Genomic DNA, 24617 nt, shown 5'->3' on the forward strand with positions numbered 1-24617 from the left:
TTCCTCCTTCATGCTTGACTCCTAAGATGGTAACTCCTGGGGCTAAAGCAAGCCTTGAGGCCCTGCCCTCCCCAGTCCCAGGTGTGTGGGAGTAGGTTGTGGGTCTTGGGTGCCCAGAGAAATGCACTCTGCATGTGCTCAGAGGCACTGGATTGCTTCATGAGTTCCATTGGTGAGCCCTGGCATGGGTGATGGGCCCTCTTTGGCCTTCCTTGGCTCCATCCGGGTTCAAAGGTCCCTTCACACATTACATGGGGGAGATACACTGAGTTGTGCTGCAGGGGTGCTCAGTGCACAGGCAGGCTTGGCCACAGCTGCCACCTGGAAGTAAGCCTGGCTGGCTTGCGACGCGGCGTGGGAAGCAACCCCGAGAGGGGGCTCCCTCTGTGGCAGGCCTTCCACTTTCAAACTGCTGTGTTCCCCCCCCCCCCGGGGCTGCTGTTCTGCTGCAAAGCTGTGCGGAGGGATTGGCCCACAGGAAACGCGAGTGAGTTTGGTGAAGCTGAAACAGGAACTTGGGTGCAGCTCGGCTTTGCAGCCGGAACGGGGGCGAGACTCTCAAGGGCCGAGGAAGAGCAGCAGGGGGGCTTCCCAGCCAAGGTAGGGGAGGGCAGGGGGCATGCGGGGGGGTGGCCCTGTGGGCGGGGGGGGCACATGGTGAGGAGAGGCTGGTCCTCGCAGGGCCCCTCCTTCCCCAGGGCCCGCAGTTGCCCATCCTGGGGAAGAGGGCTGTGCCCCGTGCCAAGCGTGACTGGTGGCCAGTTGGTTGCACGGGGCTGCCATGGGAACCCGGCTCCTGCCATGCCTTGGGGTGGCCTTGCCACCAGGCAGGCACCGCAGGGCTGGTGAGCAGGGCTGCCACACGCCCGGCAGCAGAGGGAGGCAGACCCTCTGGCTCTCCCCGCACTTGGGCAGCCTGGCCCACGAAGCCTCCCTAAGAGGCCTCCCTCTTCTCAACAGCCTCGGGGGGGCAGGCCCCGAATAACTCAGTACATAGGTCGGGGGGGGCTGGGGGAGGGATGTTGCACCACCAAGGGGAGGCCTGTGGGAAGCCGGGGATTGTTCTTAGCTTTGCAACAGCCCCCCTGAAATGACACTGAGGAGAAGGCAGACTTCATTCTCCCGCGTGGAATCGGAGCAGGAGGCCGTGGCCTTTGGAAAGCTCCCCCCCCTCCCCGGCCCCGAATCAGATATTTCCATATCTGCACCCAGTGGGGACAGAACTGGGGGTGGCTACTGAGGGCTGGAGTTGGAGCAGGTCAGGGGGTGCAGCTTGTGGGTTTTATTAAGCCCCCACCCAAGCAAGCAAGTCCCCCCCCCCGCATGATGTGAGGACAGGTGTTGACTCTTCTGTCTCCAGGCCCGTAGGAAGGGACTCCTGGGACCAAAGGGAAGCGGCCTGTGTGGCCCTCCTTGAACTCTCTCCCCACACACCCCCGGACTTGAATCTAGCCTCTTGAGGCCCCCTTGCTGCCCTCGCAACCCCCCCAGGGCTTCTGCCGGCATCCCTTCAGCCGAGGAGCACTGAAAGGAGTGGGGTCCATTTCGCCTGGAGAAGAGAAGACCCCGGAAGGGGCCACACACACTAGCCGTCTTCCTGGAGCTGGAGGGCTGCCGCGCAGAAGAGGGAGCGGGCAGGACTAGAACCCGTGGGCTGGAATGACAAGGAAGCCGATTCAGGCTGGGCAGTAGGAAGAGCTCTGGGGCAGCGGAACAGCCTGCCTCATGCAGTGGGGAGCTCTCTTCCGCTGGAGGATTCCAAGCCCAGGCTGGCCAGCTGTCCCTCGGGAAGGCCGTGGCTCATTCCTGCACTGCAGACCCACCCAACGTCCTTTTCAACTCAAAAAGTCCTCAGATCAGATCGGATCCCCACGATTGTCCATAAGAACAGCCCTGCTGGATCAGGCCCAAGGAGGCCCACCTAGTCCAGCATCCTGTTTCATGCAGTCGCCCACCGGGTGCTCCTGGGAAGCCCACAGGCAGGAGTTGAGGGCGTGCCCTCTCTCCTGCTGTTACTCCCCTGCAACTGGTACTCAGAGCCATCCTGCCTCTGAGGCTGGAGGTGGCCTATAGCCCTCCGACTAGTAGCCGATGATAGACCTGAACTCCATGAATTCGTCCAAACCCCTCTTAAAGACATCACAGGCTGTTGGCTGTCAGTCACCACATGTTGTGGCAGAGAATTCCGTGTCTTAATTATGCATTGTGTGAAAAAGTACCTCCATTTGTTGGTCCTAGACCTCCTGGCAATCAATTTCATGGAGTGACCTCTGGTTCTAGTGTTGTGTGAGAGGGAAAAGAATTTCTCTCTCTCCACTTCCTCCACGCCATGCATGATTTTATAGACCTCTATCATGTCTCCCTGCAGTCATCTTTTTTCTAAACTAGAAAGCCCCAGGTGTTGTAGCCTTGCCTCATAAGAAAGGTGCTCTAGGCCCCTGATCATCTTGGTTGTCCTCTTCTGTACCTTCTCCAGTTCAACAATGTCCTTTGTAAGATCTGGTGACCAGAATTGTACGCAGTACTCCAGGTGTGGCCACACCATAGTTTTGTATAAGGGCATTATAATGTTAGCTGTTTTATTTTCAATCCCCTTCCTAACGATCCCTAGCATGGAATTGGCCTTTTTCACAGCTGCCGCACATTGAGTCGACACTTTCAACGAGCTGTCCACCACAACCCCAAGACCCCTCTCCTGGTCAGTCACCAGCAGCTCAGACCCCAACAGCCTATATATGAAGCTGAGAGGTTTCGTCCCAAGGTGCATCACTTCACACTTGCCGGCATTTCCATGCCTCCGGTCTTCCAGAGATCAAAGCCCTGCTGCAGAGCACGCACTCACACGCTTTGCAGATGGGGAGCTCCAGGTTCCACCTTTCAGGTAGCAAAACTGGCGATGGCACCACCCTCCTCTCCCTCAGACCTGGGAAAGCCACTGCTGGCCAGAGAAGACATTCCTGGTCTAGCTGGGCCAACACTCAGACTCAGTGGGAAAGGCACTGCTGATATGTTTCTGGGCAACGTACAAAGGGCTGGTCATTAACTTTAGAGCTGATAACAGCTTCGGAGCGCCGCCTTCAGCAGGATCCCCACCCTTGAGAGGGAGGGAGGGAGGGAGGTCCATCTCTGGCTGCCACCAGCTCGTCTAGTGGCCATTCAGGATCAGGCCTTCTCTGTAGCCGCTCCTGGGCTGTGGAGTGCGCTGCCTGGAGAGAGCCGGGGCTTCCGCTCATGAGCAGCCCTTCAAAGAGCCCTCGAGAGACCCCCTTGCAGCCGGGCCTTGAGTGATTCTCCAACAGTCTTAAGTTAGTTTGCGTTTTAACTGTTGTTCAATGGGTTACTTATTTTGCTTGCATCTGTTTTTATTTAACCACCTAGAGACCTCCAGGTGAGGCCGCATTACAAAGTTCAATAAATAAACCACCCAGAAGAACGGGGGTGGGGGTGGGGTGTCTGCGTGTGGCCCGTGGACAGTGCAGGGTGGGGAATGGCCCCCCAGACCACAGCCCAGCCCAGCCCCTCTGCACTCGTGGGGTGGCGGCTCCGGCTTGCTTCCGCCCCCCAGCAGCCAGACCCAGTTGCCTGGGAAGCAGCAGTCTCCAGGAATGCCATCCGGGTGGCATCGATGTGTCACCAGACGCCTGCCCGCAAGCCCAAGCCCCCTTTGCCCTGCACCCGCCAGCCGCCTGTGGAGTGGGCTGGCTTGGCTTGGCTTGGCTTGGGAGGACAGGCCAGGGCTGCTGCTATCTCCAAAGCGGAGCAAGAGCTCTGCTGGGACCATCACAGGCGTCAGCAGCAGCAGCCGCCTTATTCTCGGGTTCTGGCTTTGGGGTGAGTTTCCATTCCTCCCAAGCAGGTGGAAACGCTTCACTCCGCAGATGGGTCGGAAGTGTGGCAGCAGCAGCAGCAGCAGCAGCCGCCACCACCCACTTCCTCTCTGTGTGTCTGGGCCGGCTGCTGCTGCCGCCGCCGTGTGACTTGGCCAGAGGCTGCGTCTCTTGGTGACTCCTTGCCAAATGCTTGGGGGGGGGGAGGGTGTAAGCAGGGCTGCTGCCACCCCGCCCTCCATGTGAGCTCCCAGAAACAAAGCACGGCTGCTGCAGGGACAGGGTGCCGGAGCTGGCAAGACCGTCCCGATGCCCAGGCAGTCTCAGGTCATGGCCTTTCCTGCTGCTGTGATGATGGTGGCTCTTTCCATGAGGCCTCTTCGGGCTGCTCCTGGCTCCTGACCAAAAGCATGTTCTAGTGAGGATGCTGCTGAGTTGCCAACAGCCCAGAAAAGCCTTCTCTTCTGCCTTCCTGCCCATGCCTGCCCCCCCCCTCTCTCTTCTAGACTACAACTCTCATCATCCCAGAGCCCTTGGCCAATGTGGCTGGGGGATGATGGGAGTTGCAGTCCAGCAACATCTGCGGGGGACCCCAGGTTGCCGCAGAAGGTCAGCTCTGCTGCTCGTGTGCTCCGGTGCCATTGTTGGTAGGTGACTGGCCGAGAGGAACTGGGCCTCTTGCATCCTAAAGAATCCCCTCTGAGGAGACTATTCCAGGCACTCTCTGTCCTGCTCTCAGTTCTGACATCATCTGGGTCTGCCTTTGACTTGCTTGTATTGACGTTATTGACGCCAAAGGGAGCTTTATTCCCCCTTTGGAAAACAGCATGTGATTAAAGCTCCCCCGTGGCCTTGACCCACAAGGGGCTGACCAAGGAAGGAACCTTGAAGCCTCCTCCCGGGGCCAGTGACGCATTTAACCTGAGGAGTCGTCGTGCCCAGGATGTCCCAGAGCTGAGCATCCGTTCTGCAGGGCGGACGTTTGGCAGGGCGGCTCGCCTCCATCACAATAGCAATAGCACTTACATTTATATACCGCTTTATAGCCGGAGCTCTCTAAGCAGTTTACAATGATTTAGCATATTGCCCCCAACATTCTGGGTACTCATTTTACCGACCTCGGAAGGATGGAAGGCTGAGTCAACCTTGAGCCCCTGGTCAGGATCGAACTTGTAACCTTCTGGTTACAGGGCGGCAGTTTTACCACTGCGCCACCAGGGGCTCAGGAGAGCCTAGAAGAGCCTGGCTGGGCTGGCATCCTCCTGGCTCCAGCAGCAGCTGCCAGCCGGAGGACCCGCTGGGGAGCCCCCAAGCCGGGCCACTGGCTTTGCAAGGATGTTGCCGCCGCCAGCCGCTGCTGTACTTCAGTCCAGCCAGCTGTCAGGCCCAGCATGGCCAGAGGCAACCAGCCCAACAAGCTGGTGGTCAGGTCCCAGCACAGTCAGACAGCAATCCAAGAACGGCGTGATCGACGAAGCCCAGCTGGGGTCAGGGGCACATCCAGCTTGGCGCCTGAGCCAAGCCCAGGGAGGTGGTTCCGTAAAGGGCAGCCGAGTCGCCATTGGCTCCCTCAGTCACCTGATTCCTCCTGGGCTGGGGGCTGCAGTTGATAGGATAGAATTGTAGGATGTTAGGGCTGGAAGGGACCTTAGAGGTCTGCTAGTCCACCCCCCAGTGATCACTGCAGGAAGCTGCTACAGTATCCCTTGCAGATGGTCTTCAAGTCTCTGTTTCAAAGCTTCTACAGAGAGCACCTCAATGCAGGCAGCAGGGGACACCAGTGTCAAGCAGTGGCACCCCCTACAGTCAGAAAATTCCCCCTAAGGTCTAGTCTGAACTTCCTTGGGATTCCAACCTATGGGTCCCAGTCCTGCCCTCGGGAGCAACAGAGAACATGTCCGCTCCTTCTGCCGTGTGACAGCCCTTCCAATATTGGAAGACGGCTCCCATAGCTCCCCTTAATCTTTGGTTGGGGCGGTAGCTCAGAGACAGAGCCCCTGCTTTGCCTGCAGAAGGTCCCGGGTCCAACCCTGGCCATGTCTTCAGGTAGGGCTGAGAAAGACTCTTGCTTTGAGACTCCTGGCATCTTAATGCAAGCTCAGCTTTGAGACCTGGATGAGCCTTCTGGAACCAGAGCTGCCTGTCTCAAGCAGGGTCCTTCCCTGCTTGGACAACTTTGCAATTACTTAAAAGCAGCAGCTAACTGAGAAAATGCCAATTTCAGTCATATGTTGTCTTCATCTGCAGAAGAGCTCAGCAAATTTGGAAGGTGGTCACATAAGTACTTTTTAATATTTAAAACATTCCAGTACCACTCAGGCCTACCTGTTGCTATTTAAATTACAGTCCCAATGTAATCTCTGCTAAATATTATGAAGTAGTTTTCTAAACTGTCGCAAGGAATACATTTGGCAATGGCAGGCACTGAAAATTAAAAACTGTCCCCATGTTAACAGGGGGGAAAGTGAGTGTGTGGGTGTTGTTGTTGTTCTAAAACTGGTCAAATTAGCTGCTTGCTGTACATTACAGAAATTATTTTTATCCAATATCCCATAACAAGCTTTTATGTGTCATGTATTAACTCATACACAAAGTAGATTTTGAATGGCTGAATCCTGTATGAAATCAGAGTGGCTTTCTCTAACCTTATAAACAGCATTATGCAGTATTTGTTTTTATATTTATCTACATTTTTAATATACATATTCGTACTTTTCAAAACCCACAAAAGGAGAAGCACTAAATCTCAGCACTTCCTTCCTCCCTCCCTCATGCTGCCATGGCGTAGCATTCTCTGGCCCTCTCTGTTTACTGTTCTCTCTCTACTGTCTCTCTGGGAAAACTCATAGCTTCCCTTATAGCATATGCTGACCATATTTAGCTAGCTTTGCATTCTTGCTCTTTCGAGGTTGCTAGTCTTTTCCCATCCTGAACAGTAAACTATTTGTCTGATCTTTCAGCCTGGCTTCCCATATTAACTGAACTTCCCATATCTGGGTGGCCTAATTTCCATATTATGCAAATCATGTGGCAGCTGCTTTGCATTTTATTTATTTATTTGACAGATTTGTATACTTCCTCCTCCTTCTCTGCCCTTCCGTGTGATCGGATCCAGAGTAAAATCCGGGCAATTTGAGCATGACATTTGAAATCCATGTAAATCCAGATGAAATTTAGCAGCCGGGTGGAGGGGCCAAAATCCGGGGGCTACCCTAAATTCCAGGTGACATGGCAACCCTAGCCTGGCTGCCTTCCTGGCATCTGCAACTCAACATGCCCCAAAGCGTTGCTTTCCTGCTTGAGGCACCCTGTCTCTATGGTCTGTGGGTCCTTCCAGATGGAGAAATCCTGTGTTTGCAAACACGTTTCTGGTTATCCATGCGGCATCCACATGATGTCTTTGTCCATGGCACAATTCGGCAGCACCATCAACTGGCCATTTGCTGGCAATCTTTGATAAGAACCGCCTCTCTTCAGACTAAATTAAAGTACTTTTAAGGTGGTCTCATAAAGGAGATTTTAATCACAGACTTTCAGCAGATGACGGTGCTGTGAAATTGCACCACAGGGAACAATGCCATTTAGATGCCATGGGGACACCCCAAACTGCATTTTCAAATGCAGTATTTCTCCCTCTGGAAGGACCCGATGTCACTATCCACCATGTTGCCCAGATCCACAGCCCAGATTGTGAAGAGACCACAACTGCCATGTCGGATCAGTCTAAGGTGAAGCCACCTCCTCCAGCCTCCTGTCTCCTGCAGTGGCGAATCAGAGTCTTCCAGAATAGGTCTCTCCCCTACTGCCCCCCACCCTTTGGTGACTTGCTTATTTCTCCCTTGGCTCCGGGCATCCTCCTTTCTCACTCATCTAACTCATTTCAGTCTCGTCTGCTCCTCCTCTCAGTCAGACCGTCGTTGCCTCCCAATTCCATTTTGCTCGTCGTTCTGATCTGTGGCCAGTGCTCCCGGGGGTGTGTACATTCCATGGAAACGTGGGCACGGGGTGGGTGCAGGAGTTTGGCATTGTGAGTAGTATCTCGGCATGACTGCCTGCCTGACCTTGTATTGGCTCTGATCTGCCTCTAGATGTGGAAATCTGTGGTGGGCCACAACGTGTCCGTGAAAGTGGAGTCCCAGGGGGATGACTGGGACACTGACCCAGATTTTGTGGTGAGTTTTTATTTCCCCTTCCCCCCCTACCTCCCAGGACCAGAGCTTTTAGGGTGGTGCAGGCTGATGAGCTCCCTCTGTCTCTCTCCCTGCTACATCTGCATCTCCCCTGGCCTCAGGGGCGTATCTAGGGTGGGGCAGGCAGGGCACGTGCCCCGGGCGCCACTTGAAGGGGGGTGCCATTTTTTTAAATTAAAAAAATGGCTGCTGAAAACAAAATAACCACCATGCATGCTCAAATGGCCTCTATGAGGCCCTAGAGGCCAGGGGGGGAGGGGTTACCTTTGCAGACCCCCCCCCCCATGGTCTTTAGGAAGCACCCCAAAGGGGCTACCCTAAGTTTTTGGTTTTTTTTAAATTAATATAATATAAGTCACTATACACATATTCAGATTGGCACTATGTACAGAAAATTAGGGCTTGTGAATACTGAGCTGAAGCTTATGAGCTAGAATTGGATTCATTTGCTCTTACTTTGTTTCTTGTGATAAGTGACTTAAATGTGATGTCTTAATAATATGGCTATTAATGGTGAGTTTGTCTTTGAATCAGTGTGAAATCCTTAGTATTAAGGCCACTGGGAGTTTCTTGCTCTCTTTCTCTCGTTTTAACTGTCTTTCTGAAATACTAGAATATATCCCAAGCAGTGACTCAGTTTACTCTGCATATCCTTTAATTATTTTCAGAGTATCTGGGAAAAGTCAAATTCTCCATTTATTTTTTTAAACTTATATAATAGTGATGCTACAACACACAGAAGAGAATTAGACAGGCACTTCTGTTTAGTTTTCCAAGTATTCCTCCACATAGTATTTGGGTATTTCATGAGCCCCAGCATACTGAAATTTGTCGTTTTCCAGCATTTTTTGGTCTGTCTACGTCCACTGCTAAATAGTTTTTGAAATATTAAAAGCTTAACAAGCTTGACTTGTATTTTTGAGCTGATATTATGGTAAAGTTATCTGAAAGATTGATGTCAGATGTTTGGACGGGGGCGCAATTTCAGTGCTTGCCCTAGGCGCTATTTTCCCTAGATACGCCTCTGCCTGGCCTTGACTGGGCGAAGTGTGTGACTGGAAAGCTGATCTAAAGGAACATGGCTGGAGGGATTTGCCAAAGCTGGTGAATCTCTTGGGTACATTCTTGTGAACAGAGATTTCCAAGGTGGTTTCAAGGGCTTTTGGTTTTTTAAAAGTCAGGCTTATTCCCTGAATTGACACTTTTTGTTTACGTGGACAGGGAATCCCACAATGTGTTTAGGCCACCCTGAATTTCCCCACTTGTGTGGGGTCACTGACAAATTTATGCACACTTGTGTTAACTGAAAATTCATCTTGCACACCTAAGATAGTGCCTGGTATTGTTTTGAGGGTCACAGGCCAAGGCGAAAGAATGGTGAGCTCAGAGCCTCTTACGTTTAACCTGCCTTAACCAAGTATTTAGGCTGTGTAGACAAATCTGTGTAGACAAATCAGAGACTGAAGTGTGTTAATGAGTTGTTACAACCAGATGATTCATTTATATAATAATTTTAATAATAAAAAATGTGTAATATATTAAATAATATTTATATATTAATATTTTATATATCTATATATATTATATAATAGAATATATCATTATGAATAATAATAATAATAATAATAATAATAATAATAATAATAATATTTAATTATCATATTAAATATTTCACCCTTCCCAAAATACAAAACCAGCACAAGATGGCCAACGTTCAAAATAGTTAAAGCTGTAGTTGATTGCTTGATTAAGTGTCATCACGTCGGTGTCTACTCTTAGTGACCACATAGATTCTCTCCAGGATGATCTGTCTTCAACTTGGCCTGCAGTACAAATAAAATAAAAAAAATACAAGTATCAACTAAAAGCAGCTGTTAAAAAACACGGATCTCTGACTAAATAATCTTTAAAAGGCTTGTGGAATAAACATGACTGTAAATGATATTTAACAAGAGAGGGAGCCTGCTGGAACCCTAGTCTAGGTAAAGAATTTCAAACATGGAGCACACACACACCCTGCAAAATCCCCCATCTCTGGTAGCCACCCAATGAACCTCTGCTTACGGGGCGAGGAAGCAGGCTCTCAGGAACCAAGCTTATGGTTTGGGCAGGTTCATATGGGATAAGGCAGGATTTCTCAACTTTGGGTCCCCAGATATTGTAGTCCAACAACTCCCATAATCCCCAGCCTTCCAACCATATCTGGGGACCCAAAGTTGGGAAACCCTGGAATAAAGCAACCCTCAGCAGCTCTAGTTATGACGGGCTTTATGCCGATAGGCTTCCTTGGACTCTTTGGAGCTCACTCCTACTCTCATCATCTAATGGCACAGCAGAGAAATGACTTGACTAGCAAGCCAGAGGTTGCCGGTTCAAATCCCTGCTGTTATGTTTTCCAGACTATGGGAAATACCTCTATCGGGCAGCAGCTCTATAGGAAGATGCTGAAAGGCATCATCTCACACTGCGCGGGAGGAGGCAATGGCCAACCCCTCCTGTATTCTACCAAAGACAACCATAGGGCTCTGTGGGCACCAGGAGACGTCAGCGACTCGATTGCCCAACTTTACCTTTACCTGCTCTAAAGGGTCCAGCCACAGAAGAGATTCAATCCCAGCTTTAGGGGGAATGTCCGCGTCTCTGTTGTCCAACCCGCAACAGATTCCAGGACCTCCACGATCTCGCTCCTCCATGCCCAAGAGTGATGGTCATGGTTGAGAGCTCTTCTGTCTCACAGGGTCAAGAGAGCTGAAGCATTTACAGTGCCCAGAAGCAAAGAGGAACTTGGTCTTTAGGGTCAGGTGCTTCTCAGAGGTTCCAGAGGGTGACCACCACAGCCCTGCAGAAAGGGGCCTCTCCCTCAGCACTCAGGCTTAGGATTTAAACATCTTAGAGAGAAAGTACATGAAGCAGCTCTTAGGAAAATGCCACATATGTAAGTATATCTGGTGTCCCTAAAATAAATGCAGGGTGGGGGGGCTCTCTCTTGCAGAATGACATCTCGGAGAAAGAGCAGAGGTGGGGAGCAAAAACCATTGAAGGTTCTGGCCGCCCTGAGCACATTGAGTGAGTGACTTCTCTTCCACGCCCCGTTATGGGCACTCCCACCTCGGCCAGGCAGAAACAGGGGCATGTGTGTTGCCTGAGCATCTGGCCTCCGGTCTTTTGCCGCCCAGCTGTCTGTGCCGAGCATCCTGGGGTGCCTCAGATTGGCAGTTGCTATAGCGACGTCTGCTTTTGCAGGAAAAGGAAGTGGTGTCTCAACTGAGCAACTTGCCAAATAAGGACTCCTGCAGGCCAGCCACAAGAAAGAGGGGAGGGGTGGCCACTCCGAGGCTGGCTGGCTCATGGCTGCCCACGCATCCCAAGGGGTCACTCGCCTCTTGCTAATTCTTCATTGGTGCCCACAAACTGCAGATTGCCATTTTGGGCACAATTTCCAGTGGGCACGGTGGCGGGGAGGGGGGGGAACTCTCTCTGGTTTCTGAGGCTCTGGCTGTCCTACCTCTGACGAGTATTCAGAAAGGAAAGAAGTAGCAGAAATGCAGAACTGGAAAGGAGAAACACAGAGAGCCCTGATGTCCTGCTGAGGGGCAAGAGACCAAGTGCCTAGAGCACCTCATGGTCTTATCCAGCCTGGCCTTGACACACCCAGAGGATTTTTATAAACAAGCCCCCACCCCAAAGATCACAATCTAAACACAGGAGACAAAAGAAAAGGGTGCATTTTGCACCAGCCTGCTGGATTGCAACAGCCCTGCTGAATCAGGCCTATGGAAGCCCATCTAGTCCAGCATCCTGTTTCACACAGTGGCTCACCAGATGCCGCTGGAAGCCACAGGCAGGAGTTGAGGGCATGCCCTCTCTCCTGCTGTTACTCCCCTGCAACTGGTACTCAGAGGCATCGTACCTCTGAGACTGGAGGTGGCCTATAGCCCTCCAACTAGTAGCCGATGATAGACCTCTCCTCCATGAAGTTATCCAAACCCCTCTTAAAGCCATCCAGGTTGTTGGCTGTCACCACATCTTGTGACAGAGAATTCCACAAGTTGGTTATGCGTTGTGTGAAAAAGTACTTCCATTTGTAGGTCCTAGATTTCCTGGCAATCCATTTCATGGGATGACCCCTGGTTCTAGTGTGCTGTAAGGGAGAAGATTTTCTCTCTCCCCACTTTCTCCACACCATGCATGATTTTATAGACCTCTATCATGTCTCCCCACAGTCGTCTTTTTCTCTAAACTAAAAAGCCCCAGGTGTTGTAGCCTTGCCTCCTAAGAAAGGTGCTCTAGGCCTCTGATCATCTTGGTTGCCCTCTTCTGCACCTTTTCCAGTACTACAACCAGAACCCTGTAGAGCAAACCCCTTATCCCGGATCTCTCATTAGTAAACCCCTTATCCCAAGCCTCCCCACACCCACTCGAATTGGGGGCTGGGTTGGGGCAATTCTATCATGGCTCCTTTGCAAACTCTTGTTGCTGCTTCTCCCCTCCAGCATCCACAAGCTGAGAAGCAAGGTGTCTGAGGAGCATGAAGTTCTCAAGAAGAAAGAGCTGGAGGCAGCACCCAAAGCTTCCTACGGTTATGGGGGCAAGTTTGGAACAGAGAAGGACCGCATGGACAAGGTACAGAAGGGGTGTGTTCTTGCGTGACCGTGTGTGAACGCAAGGGCCTCTTGCACATGGAGCTAGCATCTGGGCGTTGCTCTAACCGGAGTGCCTGCTCCCTCCTCACAGCATACACCCCACCTGTCAACAAGGCCCTTATGCAAAAAACATCTACCAAAAATCAATTAAATGAAAGTAAGACTTTGCTCATATGTGCGCTTGCTTGAGAGTCAGTTGGGCTGAACTGGCCTGTTTGTTTGGGCATTGAGGCATTTTGTGCAGTAAAAACAAACACATTAACTGGTGATGATGTGTGATATTTTTTTACGGGTGAGAGCTCACTGCAAGGTGGGGAATCTTTTGTGCTCATCTTGTGGGTTTTTTTTTGTTTTGTTTTGTTTTTTTTTTTTTTTTTGCATGGATGGATTCCTGCAGGTGAAACAAAAATGCAACCAAAGGATTTATTTCTTTGGACTCTCGATTGATCTTCAGTTGGTCTTGCAAAGGACGATCTTCATAATTAGCTTTCAGAGAAGAAACTAAATGCGGGATGGTGCACAGCCCCCCTCCCCCTGGCTTGTGAACTGGACAGTGCTTCAGGCACCTCCTGAATCACATCGACTTCTCCATTTTAATTTGCATCGACGATAACATCAAACCATCCAAGAATCTCTCATCCTGGGCAGGGGCGCTGCTAGGCCCAGGCCCACAGCCCCCCTCTGGAGAGTTAAACTCAACCATGCCCCGCAAGAATCATTACGTACATTTTAAAAAGTCTCTGATATTCCAGTATGGCCCCTCTGAAGGCAGAAGCCGCCGAGAGCCCAGAGAGGCCAGGAGCTCCCCCTCCCCGGCTCTGGCAGTGGCCTCCACTGCTGTGCTGCTTCCCCTCTGAATGAGGTCCTGGAGGCCGGGAGCAGCTGGTGGGATCTGGGGCTCTGAGCAATTCCTTGGGGGCCTCTGGACCCCCCCCCATCCCGCTAGTGATGCCCCCGATCCCGTGGTAGATTTCGTTGTTGTTGTTGTTGTTGTTGTTGTTGTTGTTGTTTTAAAAATGTTGTGCAGAGATACACAGTCTGTCCAGGCTGAACAGGAGACTTGACTCTCTTGTCCATCTTTATTATTTGATTAGTTAATTGTTTGAAATATTTCTATACTGCCCAAAACCTGCATCTCTGGATGGTTTACAACATTAAATCAATTAAATCAATTAACAGTTTAAATCATTTAAAACATTTAAAACCCAATGCTAAAAATTTATTTATTTATTTATTTATTTATTTATTTATTTATTTATTTATCTCTCTGATTTCTATACCACCCTTCCAAAAATGGCTCAGGGTGGTTTACACAGAGAAATAACAATACATGAGATGGATCCCTGTCCCCATAGGGCTCACAATCTAAAAAGAAACATAAGACACACACCAGCAACAGTCACTGGAGGTTCTGTGCTGGGGGTGGAGAGGGCCAGTTACTCTCCCCCTGCTAAATAAAGAGAACCACCAGGTTAAAAGAGCCAGTGTGGTGTAGTGGTTAGAGTGCTGGGCTAGGACCGGGGAGACCTGAGTTCAGATCCCCATTCAGCCATGATACTAGCTGGGTGACTCTGGGCCAGTCACTCCTCTCTCAGCCTAACCTACTTCACAGGGTTGTTGTGAGGAGAAACTCAAGTATGTAGTACACTGCTCTGGGCTCCTTGGAGGAAGAGCGGGATATAAATGTAATAATAATAATAATGGTGCCTCTTTGCCCAGTAAGCAGGGGCAAACCATAAATCTAATTAAAAGCCTGGGTGAATAAATGTGTCTTCAGTGCCTTTTCAGGTGCTTCATCTTCTTTTGAATGGACGACTCTCAGTAGGAGCTGTCCTCTCAGCAGGATGGGTGACCACGGCAGACCTTGACGACTGTCTTTCTTGGCTCTCCAGAGTGCCCTGGGCCATGAGTATGTTGCTGAGGTTGGGATGCACTCCTCTCAGACAGATGCCGCCAAGGGGTTTGGAGGAAAGTACGGGGTGCAGAAGGACCGAGCAGACAAGGCAAGTGTTGCATTTTCTATACCTCTCTGGGACACTCCCTCTCTCCCTCCCTCCCTCTCTCTCTCTCTACACACACACACACACACACACACACACAGCACCCCACTGTGCACTGGAAACTGCTGGCCCAGAAATCAAGCCTCTCATTTCACAGACCTGGTGATGCTTTTTCGAAGAAGGAAACCTCAATTACTGCTGGTTTGTACAGTACATTTGTTCCATTTCCCAAGTTTTAGGCTAAATTAGGGCTGTGGTTACTGTATTAACCTGAATCCAAGAATAGCTCCCCCCCCCCAAGTATTTTGATATTAGAAATGAGGAGGTCGTCTTAAATTCAGAGTCATCTTAGATTTGGGTAAATATGGGAGTTTCGGTGGGAAAAGAATACTTGGGCAACCTCCCTCGTTTGGATTTGCTTGCAAAGATCCAAATTTCTACTCCCTTTCTTAATACACCCCCCCCACGTCCACAATGATGGATACTTAGCTGGCTGGCAGAGGGCAGTATTTAAAAAGCAGAGGGTGCTTTTATCATTTGAACAATTGTATGTAATTCCTAGTACAATGGCTTATAGCCGAGTCCTACTCTCTACACTCCTCATGCCCCAATTGGAATAGTATGGGTTGTTTTTTTAAATCAATTATAGATATAGTTTGGCAGATAAAGGAACTATTTATTGTTAGTTCAGCTGTTTTGTTCTTGAGGGTAGGTGTTAATGAACTGGCAAGTTGTGTCTATCCTTGTTTATGGATGGAAATATAGTAAAAACAAGGAGAGAGAAAGATAAACACAGGGGAAGTATCTATATATCTAATTCTCCTGGGTGTGGCTTTAGAACGTGCGTCCCGGCAGCCCAGCTGATTGGCTGGGCTGCGGGGTGCCTGCTTGGGTAAGGCGCACCCAAGAGAATTGCCTGGCTGGGCGGCTGCGGAGGCAAGGCGGCGGGCCCGGCCGCGGCGCAGGTGGCGGCGGGCCAGGCGGTGGCGGCAGGCCAGCTAGAGGCACAGATGCTCTGTGCCCAGGCCCGCTAGTACTATAGAATTCTGCAAGTGAATCCATATAGTAGCCTTTAAAAAGTACCGTCAAGACTTATGATTTTGTTTCCTTAGAAGTGTCTGACAACATGAAATTTCAACAAGCAGCTTTAAGTAGAACTAATGGAGCCTGCTTTCTGCTTCTTATCTTCAAATGTCATGTTAAGGGTTTAGAATTCAAGAGTATGTGATTCCCATTCTTAGAAAACAGGCTACTTTCTTTCTTTCTTTTTCCAGTGCCATTTTAAATGGGAGATGCTTAAATTGTGTGATCCTCATCTGTTTTCAAGATGGTGGGTTGTAATGAAAAGACCCTCATCAGGATACCCTAAGACCCCCTCCTGTGTGAGTGGGTGTCATTCAGACATAAATTCCAAAGTGGTGCTTGGAATGTGAATGGCCTCCACTTTGCTCAAGATGGTGGATGGCGGGGGGGATACCCTCATCGTTAGGACCCTACCCCCTGCCTTGTAAACTTGGTATATATTTCACCATGTTTAGGAGTTGATGGGCATATGCACATGGTGATTACATAAGTCACCTTCCCTTCAGAAAGAAGATTAAATATGCCATGTGCAAAGTAGAAAATGATTTTCAGAAATACAGCTATGTCCCGGATTGCGCTTGCAAATTTTTATTTCAGCCCCGCCCTAGAACTCATGGTGTGTGTGGGTGTGTGTGGGTGTGCGCGCGCACACACACACAGAGCCCTGCCGTGAAAATCAAGACAAGTCTGTGTGGCTGTATTTGCTTCCCTCAGTTCTGGGTGACCCCCTTCCCGCTCCCTTTGCTCCCTCTCCTCCCAGTGCGGTCTCCTCCTCTACTTTTGGAACTCTGATTGCAAGCTCCTTGGGGCAGCAGCCTTTCCCTCCTGGTTTTATCACTCTGTGAAGCCAGGACTGGACGATTACCTGCTGAGGCCCTAAGCTTTGTCAGGCTTCAAAAGTCACAAAGCATTACAAAAAAGAATGTATTATTCTTTCAAAAAGGACAATGAAAATAGAAACAGTAAAGCTTTATTTTTACTTGGCAAAAATACAATGGAAAGCTAAACATCCAACACTTACAGTTATCTTGCCATAAACCCTATTTGGATTAGAAATACCTTTAAATGAAAATATGTTATGTAAAACTTGAAAATTAATCATTTTTAGCCTACTTTCCAGGAGGCTTATGAGATCACCTCACGTGTCTGTCTCCCTCATCAACTTCACAAGGCCTGGACCAATATGAACCAAATTAAGAACAGTTGTAGGGACACCTCAGTAGTGTAGTTTGTGATGATGTAATCCATCCCGTTTCAAGATAGTGGACGCAGACGCGTTTCAGGCACAAGTGGGCTAACGTGTGGACTAACTGATTTGAACCAAATTTGGTACAGTTGTAGAAAGTGACACACAGGGACACCTCAACAGCATGGTTTGTGATGATGTCGTCCACCCCGGTCCAAGATGGTGGACGCGTAAACTTTTGAGGTGCAAGGTCCTAACTTGTGAACCACCTAACCGATTTGAACCAGATTTGCTACAGTTATAGGGACACATAGAGACATCTCAGTAGTGTAGTTGGTGATGATGTTATCCACCCCAATTCAAGGTGGCTGACGTATGAACATTTTGAGGTGCAGGTGGGCTAACTTGTGAACTGCCTAACCAGTTTAGACAAAATTTAGCTCACTTGTAGGGACAGTGCAAGGAAAGTAGGCAGATTCCTTCTTACTAGAACAATGCGTTCTGTATTCAGAGACCCCTATTAGCATGAAGGCCTCCGCTGTAGCTTGCTTAGCTTGTGTCTAAAGCCGGCACTGGGTACAGAACCAAATGCCTTGGTGGGACTAGACTGGCAAAAGTAGCCATGAGTTGTAATACGGGCTGCTTTCCCTTCTCCGCAGTCAGCAGTTGGCTTTGCATACAAAGGTGAGGTAGAGAAGCACGCCTCCCAGAAAGGTAAGTGCCAAGAGCCCTTCCCCAGCCCTCTGTCCTTTTGCCCTCCCCCTTCCTCCTCCTGCTCCCACCCTGCAGCTCTTCCCGCCCCCACTTCCCCTCTGGCCCCACCTCTCTCTAAGCGCTTCCTGGCTTCTGGGGAGGATGCATGACCTGGCTTGGAGTGCATTGCCAGGCAGAGAGCAGGTGGCCTATGGCTGCAGGGCATGGTAGTACAGACAGTGCTGTGTGCCTGCAGAAAGGATGGATGCTGGGCAGGGCCGTAGCTAGGGGAGAGGGGGCCCGTGTTCATCCCTCTCTCTGACGGCCCCTCAGAGTGAGGGAGACAATGGAGAAAATAGGGAGGGAGGGAGCTGGAGGGCCCTCAGGAGCTGGGGGCCCCTTGTTCTTTGAACACTTTCGCTCAATTATAGCTAAGCCTCTGATGATGGGATAGCAGGGTGGGGGGAGTCATGAACTGTAAGCAAAGCCTAGGAAGGAAGGAATCACAGTAGAACTGCTTATTAGGGATCTGCATGGAATGGATTTTGCCTTCTGTTTTGAGTGCAAAATGAAACGCAAATGACAGAACGTTTCATTGAAAGAGCAGTCAACCTCGGTTGTTTTGATGGAACAAAACTTGAAACATTTGGATCCCCATAGGATCCTTTGGGGGTTTGGGGGAAAGTAAGAAATTTACTTTAAATCACCTACTTGCCCATTTCTTTTGTGGGTTGGGTGGTAGGTAGCATCCATCATGCCTTACCACACAACCCACTTTGGTGTCCCTAGGAGCTACCCATGGAGAACAATGGGGTGTTTCAAGTTTCCCCATTGTTCCCTATGGCTGGAATAAGCTGCACTCACAGAGTGCAGTGCACACAAGTTTTGAATTGCAATTTGCAATGCTTGCTTTTTTTTTGCAACCCTGCCTTGACAAACACTGCCGAACTACATAGTTAAAAGGGGATCTGTTTCTCCCAACACAGAACAACACACGTTTTCAAACACAGTCCAAAAATGGCCAAGAAAGAACCACTGACCCAGAATCCACTGCCAGGCACAGTGTCTGCGCTGCAGTAACATCACTGACACAAATTGCTCTCTCACACACATAGTTATGACTCCTTACATTACTTCCTGCCACCTAATGGCACAGTGGGAAAATAACTTGACTAGCAAGCCAGAGGTTGCCAGTTCAAATCCCTGCTGGTATGTTTCCCAGACTATGGGAAACACCTATATCAGACATATTGATATAGTGATATAGGAAGATGCTGAAAGGTGGCATCTCATACTGCGCGGGAGAAGGCAATGGTAAACCCCTCCTGAATTCTACCAAAAGAAAACCACAGGGCTCTGTGGGTGCCAGGAGTCGATACCGACTCAACAGCACAACTTTAACTTTAACTTTACATTACTTCCTAGCATTGCAACAGCTGCCACAGCAGCACCCTTAGCAGCAACCATAGCCATAAGCTCAATTAGAGCAATTTCAGCCACATTTTGACTGAGTACACCTTGTGATGCAGATTGCAGAGCAGACCAGAGCAGTGAGTGAAGCACAAGTTAGTCTCAAGGCCAGACATAATGCTCATCACAACAATCACTCAGAAATATTCCACACACAGAGGATTTCACATTTAAAATTCACATTTAACAGGAAACCGCAGTTAAAGGGGGAAAAGGTGGGGACTCAGTTACGTCCAAATGTGTGCAATCATGGTTTCATGGTGAAAGCAACCTGAGGCTTGTCTTGCCAAACTCCAGTTTGAACCTTCAGTTTGTAGAGATTTTTCCCACCATAACCTAATTGTGTCCAAATGCGGATGGCACCATAACCACGGTTTCATTCACTTTCTGGAACCATAACCATAGAGACAGCAGCGTAGACCCTCCTGGGATCATGCCCACTCCATGCCTGTGGCAGTTCTCTCTGGCCGCCTCTCCGGCCATTTGCCCCGCCCCCATCTCCAATCCCATGAAGCAGTTGCCCAGCAACAGGGATGATGCCACATCCTACCCAGAGCTTGTCAGCCTGTCAAATGACTCAGTCACACAGGGGCATTCCCTCTTCACACCTGTCCTTTGCACCACCACCCCCGGCAATCCGGCGAGAAAGGGGACAGGATGGCAAGATGGACACTGCATGCTTTGCTCTCTGAAAATGAAGTGAGAATGATGTGTGTTCACAAGCACATACACTCGAGATCGCAACATAAGCAGGACAACTCCATTAGAGCTCTGGGACGTGTGGTTTGGTCTCCATGGACTGCTTTACCAGGGGGAGCCCTCACAAGACCATCCTTGGTCACAGGATGGGCCAGATCCCAGGATCCTTTGCCCTCCCTCATATACATATCCCCTCCCAGGAAGTCATCATGTTCCTTCCCCTTTCCTGAGTAACAGGAAAATAGTGCCCCTCAGCATTCCCTCCCCCACCAGAAATTGTGCTTGTGTGAGACTGCTTTGTTGTGGGGCTCTTATGAGTCCAGTGGTGCAATTGCTGTCAGAAGAAGGGCTTGCATGGTATGGCATTTCAAGATTTAAATGCCCTTTCCCTTCTGAGGGTGGGTGGAACATTCCAAAAAGGCATGATCGCACTGGGCACACCTCCTTGAAGATCGTGGCCAATGGCTGCTGCCATGTCACCTTGCCCACAGTCTGGTGATGCAAGTGCTACAGGGATTGTTGGGGGATGCAGCCTTGGCAGATCAGGAAGAGGGAAGGGCTCCTCTGCCTTGAAAACAGAGGCTGTCAGACCATGTTTGGCTGCCATTCATGGTTTGAAAAATTAACCGTGGGTTCGGCAGCCTCTGGTTTTACGTTACATGCAAATGCAGCCAGAGAGAGAGAGAGCTGCCACTGTCCTTTTCTTGATACAACACTATCTCACAACCAAAGCAAACCACAATTCAAGGCAGGCAGGCACCTAAATTCTGCCTCTGTCAACCTGAGATCCAGCAAAACTAGATAGTTATAGAAGTAATAGCACAGCATATTATACTCAGTGCTGAGAAAATAAAACCACAAAATCAAATCTTCCTTTCTCCATCCTCTCCTGATGCATGCTCTTCTTCAAGAGAGGCAAGCCTAGTATAAGGGCTCTCCCTGCTTCGCAGTCCCTTGGAATACATTTTGAATTTCCCTCCAAAAGTAGTGCCCCCTCCCTCCCTCCCTCCAGCCAATGGGGGCACAGTTGCCCATGACAACCCTTGATTTGCATGATAGCAAGCCAAACAAGAAGCAAGGAGATTGCAAGCCAATCAGAAGCCAGTGCCAGAAAAACAACCAGCGAGGGGAAAACAGGCCTCCAAAATGGCGCTTGAAACATCAAAATGTTACAATCAAAACAGGAGTGGTTCTGCTCTGAGCTTGAAACAGGCCCTTTATTTAGGAGATGTTCTGAACTTGAGACTGTGGAAAGTCAAAATGTTTCGACGTCGAAATGTTCTGCACATCCCTATGTGATGCTATGCCCGGACTCCTTTTGGAGAGCATTGTGTATGCTCTGTAGTCTTGTCTCACATCAGAGTTTAGCTAACCTTGACGTTTATGGGGCAAACAATACGAATGAAATTGGGGCCGCTGCTGCTGCTTGTAGCTGCCTGGGTGTCTGCCTGAAATGTGCTGCTGCCTCTTCCCTGCTGCAGACTATGCAGTTGGCTTTGGAGGGAAGTACGGCGTGCAGAAGGACCGTCAAGACAAGTCTGCCTTGACCTGGGCCCACAAGGAGGAGCTGAAGCCCCACGAGTCCCAGACGGGTAGGTGTGTCTCACAACACTAGAAATAGGGGTCATCCCATGAAACCGAAGGCCAGGGAATTTAAGACCAACAAGTTCTTTTCCACACAGCGCGTAATCTATGGAATTCTCTGCCACAGAATGTGTGATGGCCACTAGCTTGGGTGGATTTAAAAGGGGCTTAGACAAATTCATGGAGGACAGGTCTTGTCAATGTCTACTAGCTGGAGGGCTATAGGCCTCCTCCAGGCTCAGAGGCAAGATGCCTCTGAATCCCAGTTGCAGGGGAGTAACAGCAGGAGAGAAGGCATGCCTTCACCTTTTACCTGTGGGCTTTTCGGAGGCATGTAGTGGGCCACTGTGTGAAACAGGATCCTGGACTAGATAGGCCTTGGGCCTGATCCAGCAAGGCTGTTCTTATGTCCATTCTGCTCTGGTGTGCAGAAGGATACGGAGGGGTATGAAACCTTTGGATGAGACTCTCACTTGGACGAAATGCTCAGGTGTACGAATCCAGGCTCCGTCATGTCCTTGAGTTTCAGACCATAGACCAGTGGTAGGGGTCCACATTTGTACTCTGAGCACATGGAAGTGGACCCAAGTGGTTCTGAACAGGGTCCATCTTTAGAAGTCTATCTGTCCCCCACCCTTCTTCTTTTTAAATTAAAACGTACTTCAAACTTGGGGTTTTCTCACCATTCCCTACGTTAGTGAGGGAGATGGCGAGAGCTGCAATGGGCCGCTAACTCCTGGTGGGCACCATCTTGAATACCCATAACTGCCATTTCTTGGAACCAATCAGTGCTTGCCCCCCAACTGAGCAGGCCTCCCAAGCGAAGTGCTTATGCATGCACATTCCGACTCAGTGGCAGAGCTTCACGTTTGGATGAGGAGAGGGCCATTGGGGCCGCCACTGCAGCTGCTTGTAGAGGCCTGGGCGTCGGCCTGAAACGTGCTGTTGCCTCTTCCCTGCTGCAGACTACGCGGTTGGCTTTGGAGGGAAGTACGGCGTGCAGAAGGACCGTCAAGACAAGTCCGCCTTGACCTGGGCCCACAAGGAGGAGCTGAAGCCCCACGAGTCCCAGACGGGTAGGCGTCCGCTGTGCTTTGGCATGGAGGGGAGCAAAAGCCTTGGATGAGATTCCCTGTGGTATAAGCCAAGACTCCCTCCTGCTCGTCAGTTTTCGCCCATAACCCAGTGGCAGGACTGTGCATTTATTCTTTATTTATTTATCATATTTTTGTACTGCCAGATATGTACATCTCTAGGCAGTGTACAAAATTTTAAATATTTAAAGTCAACACAGATTAAAATACACAATAAAAATAGTAGCATAAAACAGTTATTAAAACAAATTATTAAAATTAATTCTAATTAAAAGCCTGCGAGAACCAGAGAGTCTTGAGGGTCTTCCTGAAAACAGAGAAGGAGATGCTCTTAGTTCAGCAGGGAGCATATTCCAAAGCCCTGGGACAGCCACAGAGAAATCGCGGTTCTGGGTTGCCACCAAACAAGCCGGTGGCAACCGTAACTTGTTACTAGACTCCTCCAGAAGATTATAACAGGCAGCACTGAAGGGCTTATGACAAAGGAGGCGCTCCCTTAAATAGCCTGGACCCAAGCCATTTGTGTTTTGAGTACATGAAACTGGATGCCAGTGGTTCTGAACTGGGGTCATTTTTAGGACCCTCTCTGTGCCCACCCACCCCCCAACAAACCTTTAGTTTAAAACTAACTTTAAACTTGATTTCCTCACCACTCCCTGTGTCAGTGACGGTGGTGGCAGGAGTGGCAGTGTGCAACCACTTGCTGGTGGCACCATCTTGAATACCCATAACTGCCCTTGTTTGAAATGAATCTAGGATAACCCCCCACCACCATCAAAATGAGCAGGCCTCCAAAGTGGTGTGTGTGTGTGTGTGTGTGTGTGTGTGTGTGTGTGTGTGTGTGTGTGTCCGTCCATGTCCTGCTCATTGGCAGAACCTCATGCTGCACATTTGGATGAGGAGAGGGCCATTGGGGCCACCACTGCAGCTGCTTGAAATGTGCTGCTGCCTCTTCCCTGCTGCAGACTATGCGGTTGGTTTTGGAGGGAAGTACGGTGTGCAGAAGGACCGTCAGGACAAGTCCGCCTTGACCTGGGCCCACAAGGAGGAGCTGAAGCCCCACGAGTCCCAGACAGGTAGGCGTCCGCTGTGCTTTGGCATGGAGGGGAGCACAAGCCTTGGATGGGACCCGTGTTCCCTATAACAGGGATCTCCAGATGTTTTTGGATTCTGGGAATTGTAGTCCACAACATCTGGGAATCCATGTTACAAGGATCAGTGGATGGGACTCCCGGGGTAAAAGCCAAAGCACCACCCTACACTCTTGAGTTTCAACCCATAGCCCAGTGGCAGGGCCCATTTCACTTCCTTCCACTTCAAAGAACCTCGGGCCAACTGGGCTTCCCACTGGTGGCCAAACAGCTGCTTCCAGGAAGCTCACAGGCGGAAGGTGAAGGCAACAGCTTCCTCCGGCTCTGGGCCACAGAGTCACTAGCATTGGGCCACCTGGGTGTGTGCCCCGCCTTTAGTGCTCCAGTCCTCCACCATGCTGCCTGATGTGCTGGATGCACTGGTGATTAATGGCTTCCGACACTGTGAGAGTGGGATTCCCTTAGAGCAGGGGGTCTCAAACTGGGGTCCCCAACTGTTATCGATCTACAGTTTCTACCATCCTCAGCCCCAATGGCCTTTGGCCATTGGGGGTGGGGTTGATGGGGGTTGTAGTCCAACAACACCTGGGGATCCCAGTTTGGAAAGGCTTGCCTTAGAGCGCATAAGGCGGGGTGTGTGTGCCAGGCCCCAGACCTTTTAAGTAGCTGGCAACTCCCCTGGCAACTCGGGAATGGGGTCACTCCAGGGCCCACCTTTGGATTCACTCCATGTTTACAATGCCACTGCTAATCCATTTTTATGGAGCCAAGTGTGGAGTGAATTGTGAGCTGTTGAGGTGGTCACATCTCCATGCCAGCCCATGGCTAGCTGCAGCTACTGGGGCTCTTTACACGTGCAGGCAAATCCTGGCTAGGAGAGCCCAGCCCAGTTTTGCCTGCACATGTGAGCCACTGGAGCCGCATGGCAGCAAACCCTGTTGGGTGCCCCAGCTGTTAGCCAGGGTTGAGGGCACAAGCGCACCCGAAACTCAGGCTAATGGATTGTGTGCCAGTGGCATGCAGCTCCGTGCTGCACCATGGGGAGGCTACCCATAAT

At 50.1% G+C, this 24617-nt stretch overlaps 1 protein-coding gene across 3 annotated transcripts in view; it reads left to right on the top strand.

Moving 5' to 3' along the window:
- Window positions 1-454: 454 nt before the first annotated feature.
- LOC128328359 (hematopoietic lineage cell-specific protein-like) overlaps window positions 455-24617 on the top strand; it is a 33721-nt gene continuing 9558 nt past the window's right edge. Inside the window, exons 1-9 of one of the 3 annotated variants that reach the window (XM_053258266.1) lie at window positions 455-600; window positions 7916-7999; window positions 11010-11083; window positions 12511-12640; window positions 14553-14667; window positions 17593-17643; window positions 21273-21383; window positions 22341-22451; window positions 23435-23545. In XM_053258266.1, coding sequence (XP_053114241.1) covers window positions 7916-7999; window positions 11010-11083; window positions 12511-12640; window positions 14553-14667; window positions 17593-17643; window positions 21273-21383; window positions 22341-22451; window positions 23435-23545 — 787 coding nt within the window. In that variant the 5' untranslated portion in view covers window positions 455-600. The remainder of the gene's footprint in view (window positions 601-7915; window positions 8000-11009; window positions 11084-12510; window positions 12641-14552; window positions 14668-17592; window positions 17644-21272; window positions 21384-22340; window positions 22452-23434; window positions 23546-24617) is intronic. The other 2 variants (XM_053258267.1, XM_053258268.1) reach the window with 2 other exon arrangements.

This window comes from Hemicordylus capensis, chromosome 5 (assembly GCF_027244095.1).
Source record: "Hemicordylus capensis ecotype Gifberg chromosome 5, rHemCap1.1.pri, whole genome shotgun sequence".
Lineage (NCBI taxonomy): Eukaryota > Metazoa > Chordata > Lepidosauria > Squamata > Cordylidae > Hemicordylus > Hemicordylus capensis.